The sequence below is a fragment of the Cloeon dipterum genome, chromosome 4 (assembly GCF_949628265.1).
Source record: "Cloeon dipterum chromosome 4, ieCloDipt1.1, whole genome shotgun sequence".
Lineage (NCBI taxonomy): Eukaryota > Metazoa > Arthropoda > Insecta > Ephemeroptera > Baetidae > Cloeon > Cloeon dipterum.
The window spans coordinates 32,968,093-32,980,952 of record NC_088789.1 but is presented as its reverse complement, the minus strand read 5'-3'; the positions used below and the strand labels follow the sequence as shown (position 1 = coordinate 32,980,952).

General features: G+C 38.4%; 2 protein-coding genes across 3 annotated transcripts; one reads left to right on the top strand and one right to left on the bottom strand.

Moving 5' to 3' along the window:
• Positions 1–905: 905 nt before the first annotated feature.
• LOC135944337 (uncharacterized) lies at positions 906–2,076 on the bottom strand. 2 transcript variants are annotated; one of them, XR_010575317.1, is made up of 4 exons: positions 1,786–2,076; positions 1,550–1,693; positions 1,296–1,452; positions 906–1,240 (listed from the first exon to the last, which is right to left on the bottom strand). XR_010575317.1 is itself a non-coding variant. In XM_065491187.1 (4 exons), exons 1-4 carry the CDS (start codon positions 1,858–1,860, stop codon positions 1,161–1,163), a joined length of 417 nt encoding a protein of 138 aa, XP_065347259.1. In that variant the 5' UTR covers positions 1,861–2,074; the 3' UTR covers positions 906–1,160. The 2 variants fall into 2 exon arrangements, 1 of the variants encoding a protein (XP_065347259.1); XM_065491187.1 differs by having other exon boundaries at positions 1,589–1,693; positions 1,786–2,074.
• Positions 2,077–2,206: 130 nt separating this feature from the next.
• On the top strand, positions 2,207–5,047 carry LOC135943151 (uncharacterized). Its single transcript, XM_065489577.1, has 6 exons — positions 2,207–2,348; positions 2,568–2,733; positions 2,791–2,978; positions 3,035–3,544; positions 4,059–4,357; positions 4,408–5,047. The coding sequence occupies exons 2-6, from the start codon at positions 2,568–2,570 to the stop codon at positions 4,805–4,807; spliced, it is 1,563 nt and encodes a 520-aa protein (XP_065345649.1). The 5' UTR covers positions 2,207–2,348; the 3' UTR covers positions 4,808–5,047.
• The last annotated feature ends 7,813 nt before the right edge of the window (positions 5,048–12,860 follow it).

The following is a 12,860-nucleotide window of genomic DNA, read 5'->3' as shown; positions in this document are numbered from 1 at the left end:
CACTAAAGGTCCAATAAGTATGTAAAATTAAATCAGATCACGAATGAATACGCAATTTATTTTGCCAAACTACACGAACTTTCTGAATGGCAAACAAGAATTTGTATAATATCAATTAGTTACAGCTATCAGTCGTCTATCCACAAGGAAACGCATAAATTAAGTATTTTTAAAACGCAAATTGGTGAAAAAAGGGAATAATTCTTTGCAGGATGAATCCTCGACGCTGATTGGTCGACGTATGCGAACGAAAAAATTTCCGCGCAATTTATGATGAATGTTTGCTGTTGCTAGGCAACCGCAGATGTTAGTCTTAAAAGGTCACGTTAACCAATCAACGTCAAGGATTCAATGAGCAGATTTTAAGCAGCTTTATTTTGCAATTAAATTGGTTTTGAATGATTTTATTTAAATAATATTTTCTAGCCATTCAGAGAAGCTCGTTCGCTGCAATTTGACACCAAACAATCGGCCCAATAAAAGTTCTCATTATCTCAAAAATACGTGAGTGCAAATTAAGCCATCCTGAGGACTGTTTGGCTTGAAAAACTTCATTTGCAGGTAATCAGATAAACTAATTAAAAAAATAAATTTATATTTTTGGTTAGAGCGCTACGTAGAATCGTTTTTTTTTGTTTCCAGTATGATATTAGCAACAAGAGCCAAAAAGAGATCAGGATTAATTTTTTTGAGGCGCATTAAATGTTAAAAATTGAAAATAAATATAATGGGGGCTTTTTTTATATTTTTACGCTGGTGAAAGGAGTAATCTGCACCGTAGCTTTGTCCAGTGCATTGCCTGTCCGTGAATTCTAGGCGTCAGATAATTAAGTAAGATATACTAATTATTTTGACATTCAGCTCAAAATGTTTTACAACGAAAACGTAGTTTTAATGTCTTTCGCCAGTAGGTTCTGCCTCCAAATAGCATTATTTACCTTCACCTAATTCATGGATACATTAATTTTATGCATGGTCAGATGTTCTCATAATAATAAATATTACAATTTTTAATTGTACTAAGAGATAGTTATTAATTTTCAATTAATTCTAATAATAAATCTGGTCAAGCTTCTTGATCTAACAACGATGCGATGTAATATAGTCAATACAAAGGTCAAAGTGCCAGCACACGCGCCGTCAGGGAGCAGATTCCTCGATTAGACTGCTTCCTTGGTTTGGGCAGGTTCAGAGTCAGACAACAGCAAAAACAGCAGAACTATGCAGATTGAGAATGCCCCTGCGAAAAATTATATTATGAGACGCGAAAATCAACAGTATAAAAGGCTGCTCACATGTAAAGACAATGAAAATGCTTAATTCCAGTGCATATTGTTTCTGGTTTTTCTTCACCACGTCTGAGGTACTTTTGACTTCAGGTTTTGATGCCTCGGTCTCAAAAGTTGCTTCATTTCCAAAGTTGAGACTCTCAGTTGCTGTCGTTTCAGGATTCTAAAAAGGAAAAAAATTAATATTTTTGCTCAAATTGTGTAATAGAGAAAATTCAGATTAATTTGTAAATTGGAAGCCGTAAAGTTTATCTAAGAACTGTAAATAAGAATATTTGAAATTGTTGCTAATTACCAACCTTCTGCTCCTGCACCTCATTCAGGTTTTCATCTGTGCCGCCGCTGTTGGACAGCTTCAAGTCTGCGCCGCCACCCGGCAACGCCAGCTGATCCCCTAGCTGCAGCTGAAAATAAAGATTTAAAAATCCGCTCTTAATCTAAGCCTCTTACATTTTAGAATGAGGTTAGATATAAGATAATTCGGCAGCAGACTCACCTCATGGCCAATTCCAGGGGCCGCAAACAGGACCAGGACGAGCGCTGGCAGAGCCATTTGAATTAGCAAGCTCATCGTGCACGCTTTTCCCGCTTTTCTGCCAATCAACGCGAATAAAAATCTAATTTATCCGACTCTTCTTCTTCTCTAGAAGCCCAAAATGTAAATTTAGATGGAGATGGATAATGCTCGACGCGGATGAAGCGGGATTGCCCAAAAGATTGCGATTTTTCGATCGTTCTCTATTCTTCCGCTCCGTGTTCACATTCGCCGCCGCACGCCGCATCTAATTTTTGGCGCTGTTAAACGCCCTGTCGCCCAGTCCACACCCCACGCACAATTATGTTGGTGGAATTTTCGGAATTTTACCGCGCTTTCCACATTGACATTGGGCGTAGCCAGGGCGTAGCCAGGGCGTAGCCGCAGCGCCGCAGCCATCATTAAAAATCCTGCTGCAAGAGCAAGGCCCAAGGCCAGATTAAAAAAATTCTCTAGTGGGACTAATAATAAAAATATTTTTGCCTGGCGCCTGTCCTCTTCAGTAAGCCGTGTTTTTAAGTCAGGTAAGCGTGAATATATTTTTTTATTGCCCATAATGGCGGATGAATCGAGAGAATGCAATAGTTTCGGCTCCATAAAAATACATAGTGACGTTTTTTATATTGTTTACGTAAATTGACATGAGGCCGCCGAATTCTGGCCAAATTTGTTTTTATTTTTGATTAAAGACCCCATAAGCACTCGGAGGATAATACATATAGTTTGCATGATTTGCTTTTTAGATGGCGGAGCTCGTGATGGAGAAGGACGACGAAACTCGATATGTTGAGCTCACGAAGGTGAGGCTGGGAGCCCTGAAAATGAAGCACAGCCTGGAGGAACTCGCTGTCCGCTGCGTTGCCGAAAAGATCCACCTGTTCTCTGAACAAAACCAACTTGAAATACTGCGTAAGTACTTGGTGACAGTATTTTAGAAAAATTATGCATTTTATTTTTTATTTACAGCCATTCAAGTGCGAGAAAAGATCTTGCAAAGGGTGCTGCAGTTCGGCTGCTCGGGTTCCATCGACGGCAGCCCAGAAAAGTTTCAAAAGCTTTTGAAAGCACTGCCTCAGCTGCTGAGTCCTCGCACCAGAAAAGTGGATTTGGATGGCTTCTTCAGTTTTAGCCCTGAAAATTCGGCATTGATCCAAGTATTAATTTTTAATCATTTAAAACAATTCAAACTGATTTATTAAATTAAACGAAGGTTTTCGGCTGGATCGCTCGTCTGGCTCCGAACGTGGAGGAATTGTCGCTGTCCAGCGTTGGAGCCAGCATCCATGGCGTGCAGTCCCTTCTTCATTCTCTCAGCAAAATGAAAAAGCTGAGAAAAATGCTTCTCAAGGTCTTCAATTTCCGCTTTTCCGACCTGAGCATGCTGTGCGGCGATTTGCCCAGTCTGCAAGTGGCCAGCGTCGGCGCCCTTTGGCATCTGGAGGATGATATGGGAGATGGCAGCGAGCACCTGAGAAATCTGCAGAATCTCAGGGTGCTCGAGGACAACCAGTGGTGCCTGCACCACCTTGCTTTGCTCGCCACTGCGGCTCCCCATCTTGATTACATCGCCACTTGGTACTGGGATTTTTTGCCTCTTCCTTCTGATGAGAAGGAAACACCGGCATTCCTGAAGAGAAGGTTTCTTACCCTGGAAGCGAGGGGAATTCTGGAAGAAGGGCTCGAGCTGGCTCTCAAGTATCCAAACATCACCCATCTCGTGGTAAGTTTTATGCTCCTCTTGTTGAAAAATTATTTAAGACAGTTGTTCGCGCCGCGGAAATTTGATCTTTCGTACTGGTGGGACAAACGATCGGCCATATTTCCGCGAGAGTGCTTGGTGGAACTAAAGTCGATTTGACGGAATTTTTGGGCGTCAAAAGTGATGATTTCATGCTAAAAGTACTTCGTTCGCACCGCGGAAAATTGGCCTATCGATTTTTCAGGGTACTGGCCTTTGGGGTACATAAAGAAATTGTAGCCCTTCATATTATGCACCTGTACAAGAATTTCCAGGGTGGGAACCGTGATTAATTTCTGGCAATAGCGAATTAAATTTTAAAAACCGGCTCTGAACCGTTCTGCCATTCATTTCTATCAAATTTGTTGTGTCTTGTTCACTGCAGCACCATCTTAGGTCCATTTTAACCTTCAGTGCCTGACCCTGAGGACCTAAATGACCGATATTATTGATTTTGTTGTTCTTTCTTAGCTTTATGAAGGGTTTCTCTTTTCAGATTGACCGAGCTTACTTCGATGTGCATTCATTTGAACCAGTGCTGCATTTCAAAAAGGTTGAGGCCTTGACCTTCGATGGCGTGAGGTGTTGGACCATCGTCGAACGCCTCTTGGCCGCCTTTGGCCGCCAACTTCGCTCTTTGTCCATCCTGAGCGTTAATCCGCGCATCGGTCTGACTTTTGAGAGGATTTCCCTGCTCTGCCCTCAACTGGAAAAGCTGCTCCTGAGGAATGTCATCGTGCTGGACAACACCAAGGACGTTTTTCCGGAGCTAACCGAGTTGACTTGGGTCAATAGGTATTCAACTAGTCTTCTTTAATGTTCATATCATTATTTACAAATCTTAGGGAAGTGATCCTGTCAGCAGCCGGCATTTTGTGTGCCCCGAAACTGAGGAAGGTTGAGATGAAGGGTGTCTTCAGCCTGTCCGACCTTGAAAACATCACCAAGCTGATCAAAAAGGGCGACGCTCTCAGGGAGCTGCGGAGCTTGAGCCTCGATCTCGAGCACACTTACAACCCTGAGTTCAACATGAAGCACTTCAACGCGGCCGCCCGCATGGTCAAGACCGCGTCCGCCCTTCTGCCCAAACTGGTCAACTTTCACTTCGCCCTTGAGATAGAATTCGTCATGTACAAGTTCGATGGGGAAGAAAGTGTGCCAATTGTAGAGAACTTTGACTCTGACACTTGCGACAGGCTGCTGGAGGAGTACAACAAGCACAACGGAGTATATCCATGCGATTGAACAGACTTTTTCGTTGAGTTTATTTGCTTAATTGATTTTTGAAATTAATGTGACATAATATTCTTTTAAAAATAATCGGTAGAATTAATAAACAGTCTGAAACTACCAGTGACATTAAAAAAACCTTAAATTTTCTTTCGACGTTCGTATTTGACCAAAATTTATTACTCTTAAATCACTATAAACTATTCTTATTTAACCTATTTTGCTCCAGGATAAATTGAGTTCAGCCAGTAGAAAACTGCGTCGCTAGAAGATCTTCAGCAGACGAGTGAGTACAAAAAATCAATCATATATTTATATTTTTATTTTCAAAGCCTACTAACTGCTGTTCGGAAGAAATTTTGTGTCGAATTGCGCCTCTGCGGCATCTGCGATATTTATAAAAGTTGCATGAATTAGACAAACATGTTTCGTTTGTTGGGCGAGAAATAAATAACACGCGTCTCTTAATCAAATTGACATGCCCACCGGAATCAAATTTTATTATTTTCGAATATTTGGAAAAATATTTTTGGTAAATTTGACCAATATACTTTCAATAACACCTTAACAAAAACACAGTCCACGAATAGCGACCATTTTGAAAAAGAAAACATCATAGACTCGATCCTCATAGTGTTTTGTTTTCAACTATCTGGTATTTTTGCGATTTTAAATTCAAGTGCATTATTCTGAGCTTTTAAAAAGCTTAAAAAAGAAGAAAAAATATACATAAAGAAGCACTTCTTGTTTTTGTTTGTAGAAGTTTAAGTAATTTTTCATTTTCTTTTAGCAAAAATTCATTCAAAACGAAAACCAATCAATTTACGGTTTAAATGTAAAAATGCAGTTCCATTCGATGACGCCATTCTCATTAGCATAAAATGTGGGCATGCAACACGCTGTACATAATTGTCCGAGACAAAGCCTAACTTCACTCTTTGCAGGAGTTTTCGTTTGTCGACCTGCAAGCAGAGGCGCGAAGCAAACCGGGCGTCGTTTAGGCGCGCGCAACTCACGAACCTTTTGGTTGCTACTGCGCAAGCGTCCCCCTCTGACGCTCTGACGTCACAGCCATTGTATCGACTAAAAGAAAAGTGCGCCATTTTTATAACAGAAAATGATTCATCCCGCTTTTTTATTCTCAAAAATCGATAGGAACATATGAAAATGTGGTTTTAGTCGGACTTAATCATATTTTATTAAAAAATATTCATTACTAGCATTTATACGGATAATTTTGCGTTTTGTAATTAAAGCAAGTGAGAGTTTTGATCTTATCTTCCAAATTCCACCAATTTTTTTAATTTTTTTTTTGTATCATCTTAGTCTACTTGCGAAGATTTATAATTAAAAATTGCAAATAAAGTTCATTTAAATATATAATTTTATAATACGTATTTGTAAAAACGTGAAATTATAGATTTCACTTTTAAAATAACAACTATAAAATATTCAGATAAAATGCAAAGAATCAGTTTCTTTGCAATTAAATCTGTTACAAATAGTTTGAAATTATAAAATTTAAAAACATGTAAAAAGAGCACAGAAAATCCGGCCAAAAATGTTTCTTGAAAAGAGTATTGTCCTCCTTTAGCTTATACAGTACATGACAAAACTTAACAAAATTATTTACATATTTTCCGTTATTGATTTCATTTCAATTAAAATACAGCCAGCCTTACTCATATACCTAGAAATAAAAATCATTATCAGTTTATTAAATCTGAAACTACTTTTTACTTACGCAATATTTCTGTTTGCAAGATATTTCTTTACGGCCGGCAATAAAACAGGTTCTTTAACACTACCATTTCCTTGACCTGTTATAATTTTAACTTCCTTCATGGAAGGCGACGGGTCTAAAATCCTCAGACGCTCTAAAAAACTCTCCACCGCCTGAGAATTTGCACGAAAAAAAATCATATCAGCGTATATAAAATAGGGGTACGAGAAATTTTCTTTTCAACTTGGAACATGCTCCTCAGATACATTTTTATATTCCAATGATTCAAATCAGTTCCTAGGGGTCGAAATAGATGGGGTGAATTATCTTTTCGGCCGAAAACTGTTTTCTGACGTCTGGGCGGAAGCACAAATCAAAACGCACGTTGCTTTGGCGCGCAAAATGTTTGAATATTTTGGTCGCTACTGCGCAAGCGTTAAACCGGTGACGTCACAGCCAGACGACAGAGGGTGACGCTTGCGCAGTAGCGACCAAAAGATTCAAACGTTTTACGCGCCAAATCAACGTGTGTTTTGCTTTCGCGACTGTTCTAATACGTCAAAAATCATTTTTCGATCGAACCCCACCTATTTTCACCCTGAGGAATCGAGAGTTCAGGTTGAAACTTACGAAAATGGCCTCTTGCTTGTGCAAATTGTGCAGATCTAGACTCTGCATGGTCGACCTTTCAAAGATCAATGCGTACAATTTCTTAGAGAGTTGTGCGAATTTCTCAAAGGATTTGCCCACCTGTTTAGAAGGAAATAATCCTTTAAGTATTTCGATTTTTTTATGATTATTTTGTGTACCAACCAAGTGACTCGCGTGAAATGCACTTTTTACGTCCATTCCAAGCGCCTGATGCGCAATTTTGGCCTGCGAGTGCATATTCTGTTTCTCCCTAAAGGTTTCTGCCCTGACACAAGCAATGACGGCGTCCGATTTCGCCTTCTCTGCGTCAATCCTTAGCAATTCTTCCAACGGAAGGTCTGCGTAGAAGGATGAATAATCCTTCCCCGAGTGCGGAAGCAGCTGATGAAAAGATATTATTTTTTTATTAATTAAATACCGTCTTTGACCAAGTTTCTAAGCGCAACAATCGATTCCTGAGGGACGAATTAGGTAAAGTCGATATTTTTTCCATTAAAAAAGTGCAGCGTGACGTGCGAACGTTTTTTCCCGCCAAAATAATATGAATGCGAGAAGTGCGCATGCGTCAGAGCGGCTGGATCTGACAAAGAAGTTAAAAAAAGTGCAGGTGGTCTGTGGTCTCTCTGCAAGTGCTCAAATTAGCTCTGACGCATGCGCAGTTCTCGAATTCATATTGTTTTGGCGGGAAAAAACGTTTATGCTCCGTCAAAGACGTTCTGTAGACCAAATCTGTTGGACAGAATTTGGACCTGAAAAGCGGTATATTATCATGCAGCATTTAAACTATTTTTAAATTAAAAAGAAACAATTTTTCATGTCATTAAGAGGCTTAAACCTATCATTAATCAATAAATTATTATTCTTCGGGCATTCAGATCATTAATTCCAACCATATTTAATCAATTTACCGCAGATTGGAAAAAATTGACTGCGAAAGATTTTGCATTGCAATTTCCACGATTTAAAAATTCTATTCTAAGGAGTTCGTGAAAAGGTCACAACCAAGGAGAGCTGGGTAAATTGTTATCAAGGGTTAGCATTGAAAATGAACGGAAGGAAAAGAAATAGAAAAGAACATAAGTTATTCAAAACAACTATTTGAAAGCGAGACTATGAAACAACCACAAATTAGAACAAAACTAATTTAAAAACAATCATTACCTATAAATACATAATAAACCAATATGTTTGATTACCAACAAGATTTTACACCAACATGTTATTTGATAAATTCGGGCTTTATATGATAATCCAAATTATTATCTACGTAGGACATTGAATTATAATAATTTCAAAGGAGTCACAACTAAGGTTTAAAGGATTCGAACCAATATTAAAACTTGGAAGGACATTTGTTCAAAATTATGAACTAAATAGAAACTATAATTAAAGCAACTAAATGTAAGGAGTTGTTTATTATTGTGTCTAAGACAATTCACGTAGATATAAATCCAAGAAAAGGTTGGTAACCCTCCATAAGAAATTGAATTAGTAAATAAAAAGATTTCAATTATAACGCAGAAATAAAGTCTTACCTGAATATTATAACTGATAGCCTGCAAGATAGCGTCTTCTTCTCTCCGCTTTATGGTTTCGGGAGAACAATCAAACGTGGAAATAACCAAATCTGGTTCAACCGTTTCTATAATTGCACTCCTCGTCATGCTGTAATTTCCTTTCAAGTTTTCGTCAGGGTCAAAAGAGCGAATGTGTGTGAAGCAGGTCGTCGCGCCGTTGATTTGGGGAATGCTTTTCGGTGTTTCTATATTTATACAAACCGCCCATTTAATTTTAGAAACAAATTTATAACCTACAAGCAATCAGGTTGCAATGTTTTTAAAATATTAGCGGATTTCTTGGCAATATTTATTCAATAATGAATACAATGTAACGCTGCATTAAAAATATTTAATAAATTCTTTAACAACAGATTTTCAAAAGAAATTAATCACTTTGAAATATTTTGAGAATCCTTCAGGGATATTTTGAAAATATTTTTCTTTTCTTTTATTTTTAGGATTCTCTATTGGAGGACACAGCGCTTGTTCTTCGCTTGGATTCGCAAATCCAAGCCAACATTATGCCAGCGAGGATTGGTTCAAATCATCTCATTTTAACCAATCCAGAGTCCATTGAGAGCGCTGCAAGTTCTAAGCAAAATGTGCCGGCACCTTCAGGGAATTTCGGTTATCTGAAATCAAACGGAAACAAAAATTTTGGGGTAGTTAAGATGCATGCCCTTTTTATCAAATATTTACAAATGAATTTTTTTCACAAAGTTGGGATCCAGATTCCAGATATACTGATGATGCCGACCAAAATTCTTTGCCCCAAGCGTTTCTCGTGGTCAATCACGGATAGATGCCGAATCTCGGTGGATCTATCGGGACTCTCGGTGGTTATAATATTATTTTTACCTATGCCGCAGTGAATTGGCACCTGGGTTGGAATCGTGTTGCTTTTATGGCTTTTTAATTTAACTTTAATTTTTAACTTTGTTAGATTTCTTCAGCGGCTCAGTTAAATAAAAATAAATACTAAAATAAACTTCGTTTCTTCTATTTCAAAAAACTTGTCAAAGCCTCGTTCATATACCTCAAGGAAAACCATCGTATCTAGAACATCCGGGATTGCTTTGCTATTTTGCTACCATCGACTCGCAGGATAAGGGGTGTGTCAGCATCCACAATATGGCGCCAAAAGTTGCATCTGACTGCTTTTCCTTCCCCCTTCCCATCACGGGGGTGTTTAATTAGTTATAGTTACTCACAATTTTTGTTAATTTATTTTATCTCAACCCATTCCCCGACTAAAATCTCGTGCTGTTGACCCCAATTGCTTCTCTTCCAATCAGCGTTCAGCGCTCCTTGATTGCTGCGGTCATCTGGTTGGCGTAATCATGATTTCTCCTTAAGAATTTTCAAATTTTTATTTCCTTACGCGCTGTTCCAAATGGGTGTCCGTTAACTTTACACTCCTCGGTCTTTTACGTTTTTTTCCTAACGTAAGCGATACGCGGATTTCGTGACTGCTATAAAAAGTTTTTTACATGAAAAATAGTGATACATTATAGCAAATCAGGCGTATTTGTTTGACACCTGCCAATCAGGGTGCAGGCGAGTTTCGACGGATAGCAAGGAGTCGATAGCGCAGGCGCGTTTTTCCCCTCTCGAGCGTCGCTTCTTACGATAATTCTATTTACAACTAACCTGCTTTACTTCGTGAACCGAATCGACGAACATTTGTACACTCCTCTGCATTGGGCTCTGGTCAGCGAATATAATGCAATTAAAAACGCTAGAGCTTTGCTAAGCTATGGCGCCGATTTGAGTTTGAAAATAAAAGGAAACAACTTCATTCACTTCTGCATCGTTAAGGGCAAGTTAAAGAGTGCCAAATTCTTGCACGCCAAGGACAAAAATCTGATCAAGGAAAAGGGAGAGGGAGGAAAAACCACACTTCACATCGTTGCCGACCACTTTAATGAAGAAATCTGCGCATGGCTGGTGAGTGAGTGAGCCGATCCTCAGGAAATTACCATTGGAGGAAAAACTGTGCTAGAATCCACTTGCACTGAGGAGGCCAAGAAGTTTTTCCAATCGTTGATCACAACCAGAATCATTTCATCGAAATAAATGCTACATCCTTTAAACAGTGTAATTCGCTACACAAAAAGAAAAGAGTTTTCCGCGGGATGATAATCTGTCTTTGTTTACAATTTCCTTCTATCATTATCGAATATTTCCAAAGAATAAATACTATTCCAAAAAAGGTTTTCTAATGTTAAGACATAAAATATAGTCAACTTGTGCGCTTTCGTTTGACGCCAATTTAGTTTCATATAGCTTCAGTAATTCGGACACAAAATTCGCTAAAAAACTCATTTAACATATGGGGAGAGATATGGACGATGAATCTATTTCTGGCAACCCAATGTCAGGGATGGCCAAAGGAGGTGTGTTTAATTGACATGAAGTTCTCAATTAGCTCAACTTGCTGGATTTCACACCTTGCAGCGACTATATATGTAATTTCATCTCGATAAATAGATAAAATAAGTTTAATGGACGATTCATTTATTAAATTAATGGCAGTTCAGACCAAAATATTATGTTGAACAATACCTGGCAGCGTTGCGAGAAAGAAGAAATAAAATGAATTTCAGGAAAATTCCCTAAATTCTAAAGATTCACTTAAGCAAATCCTATCTATCACTGTCAAACTTCCTGTCACTAAAAACCCAAAGAATTCTAAACAGGTGGAAATCTGGTTCTCGTAAAATCGTTTCGCCGCGGGTTCTCCTTTTATTATACAGGTAGCAGATCCTCCAAATAGCCTTAAAAATTCTGCTTCAAATATTCTAATACTAATCATTCCACGTTGTCATACGGTATTAATATGGCCTTTAAGCAAAATAATCATCAAAATAAACTTGGCATTGTGCTAAGCAGCGAGCCTTCGAGATTTCCTCTTTACGTTCCGCATAAATCTGGGCGTGCGTGCATTCCCGAATATTTGCGATAGAAATTAATTTATTTAAAATTAAAAAAAAAACACCATTACTCGAATATTCTGCAAATAGGCTGTTAAATAAGTTCTTCCATATGGCAGGAAAGACACGAATCTACGAGGTTCACTTCTTTTTCATATAATATATTATGAAATCTCTATAGTAGCGGGTTCGCTCTGTGGCTGACCGACGTCATTTTTCACTTTTTCCCCTTTTTCGTGATGGATGCATTATGTGTCAGAGACCACATGAATTATTTTAAGCATTTTCCAGTTGGAAAATTCGTGTCATCTTAACTATAGCCGATTGTGCGACCCTGAGTTTTTAACTAATTAGTTTTCAGCATCATAGTTTAATTTTCCCATGGTGCATATTTTTACTGAACCCGGATGTTTTTTCTTTATTTATCGGACTCTGGAAATAGAAAATTTTCTTGCAGCGCCAATTTGCATCAGCGATTCTTGTTTTCGGACCGAGCGCCACTTGTCTGCTTTGATTTATTTTACTCTCGGCGGCAGCGGCATCTGCGCTCGATGGCCGGCCGTTTGGCTCGTTTCACCGCCGTGATTATTGTTTCTCATTTTGATCGGCTGATATCATTTTTAATTTAAAGAGTCGAAGAGAAAATTCAATCGACAGAAAAATGATGAGTGCACACGTCTCGTCATCAATGATCAATGACTCTGCTCTTTTTGAGATCTCCAAAAGGTGTAAAATGAGAAAATATTACGAATTCCTCCAAAAAAACTCCGTCAATTTTCGTCGCTGTTGGAATGGCATCCGAATCATCCCTCGAAATATGCCTCTTACCCCGAGAAACATTCGGAATAAATCCGGAACGCTTCCAAAAATCCAACTGCTGCTCAACTCGCAGCACCACCAACGCAGGAATTAAAGAAAAGTTGGAAATATTCGTAATATTTTCTCATTTTACATATATGCCAATACTCAATGTTTAAATTAAAAATATCTTTTTTTAGTGCGTTGACTCATTATTTGAGAGAAAGAAGCTTAGGTTTACATTTCAATAATGTGAGTGATGGAAATGCATAGTCCTACTTTGGTCGCGAATGCCATAAAAAACGTTTTGTCGAAAAAATCGGTCGTTCCCCGAAATAAAATGAAAACGAATGTTTCTTTTTCAGTCGTTGCTCTCTTTCTCTCTAGTTTTTTTGCGTGCAATT

Coding starts and splice junctions, on each gene's coding strand:
- LOC135944337 (XM_065491187.1), bottom strand. CDS start 1,860: ATGAGCTTGCTAATTCAAATGGCTCTGCCAGCGCTCGTCCTGGTCCTG. Junction 1,694..1,785: donor CCCCTGGAATTGGCCATGAG/GTGAGTCTGCTG, acceptor CTTTATTTTCAG/CTGCAGCTAGGGGATCAGCT. Junction 1,453..1,588: donor ATGAGGTGCAGGAGCAGAAG/GTTGGTAATTAG, acceptor TTTCCTTTTTAG/AATCCTGAAACGACAGCAAC.
- LOC135943151 (XM_065489577.1), top strand. CDS start 2,568: ATGGCGGAGCTCGTGATGGAGAAGGACGACGAAACTCGATATGTTGAG. Junction 2,734..2,790: donor AAACCAACTTGAAATACTGC/GTAAGTACTTGG, acceptor TTTTATTTACAG/CCATTCAAGTGCGAGAAAAG. Junction 3,545..4,058: donor CAAACATCACCCATCTCGTG/GTAAGTTTTATG, acceptor TTCTCTTTTCAG/ATTGACCGAGCTTACTTCGA.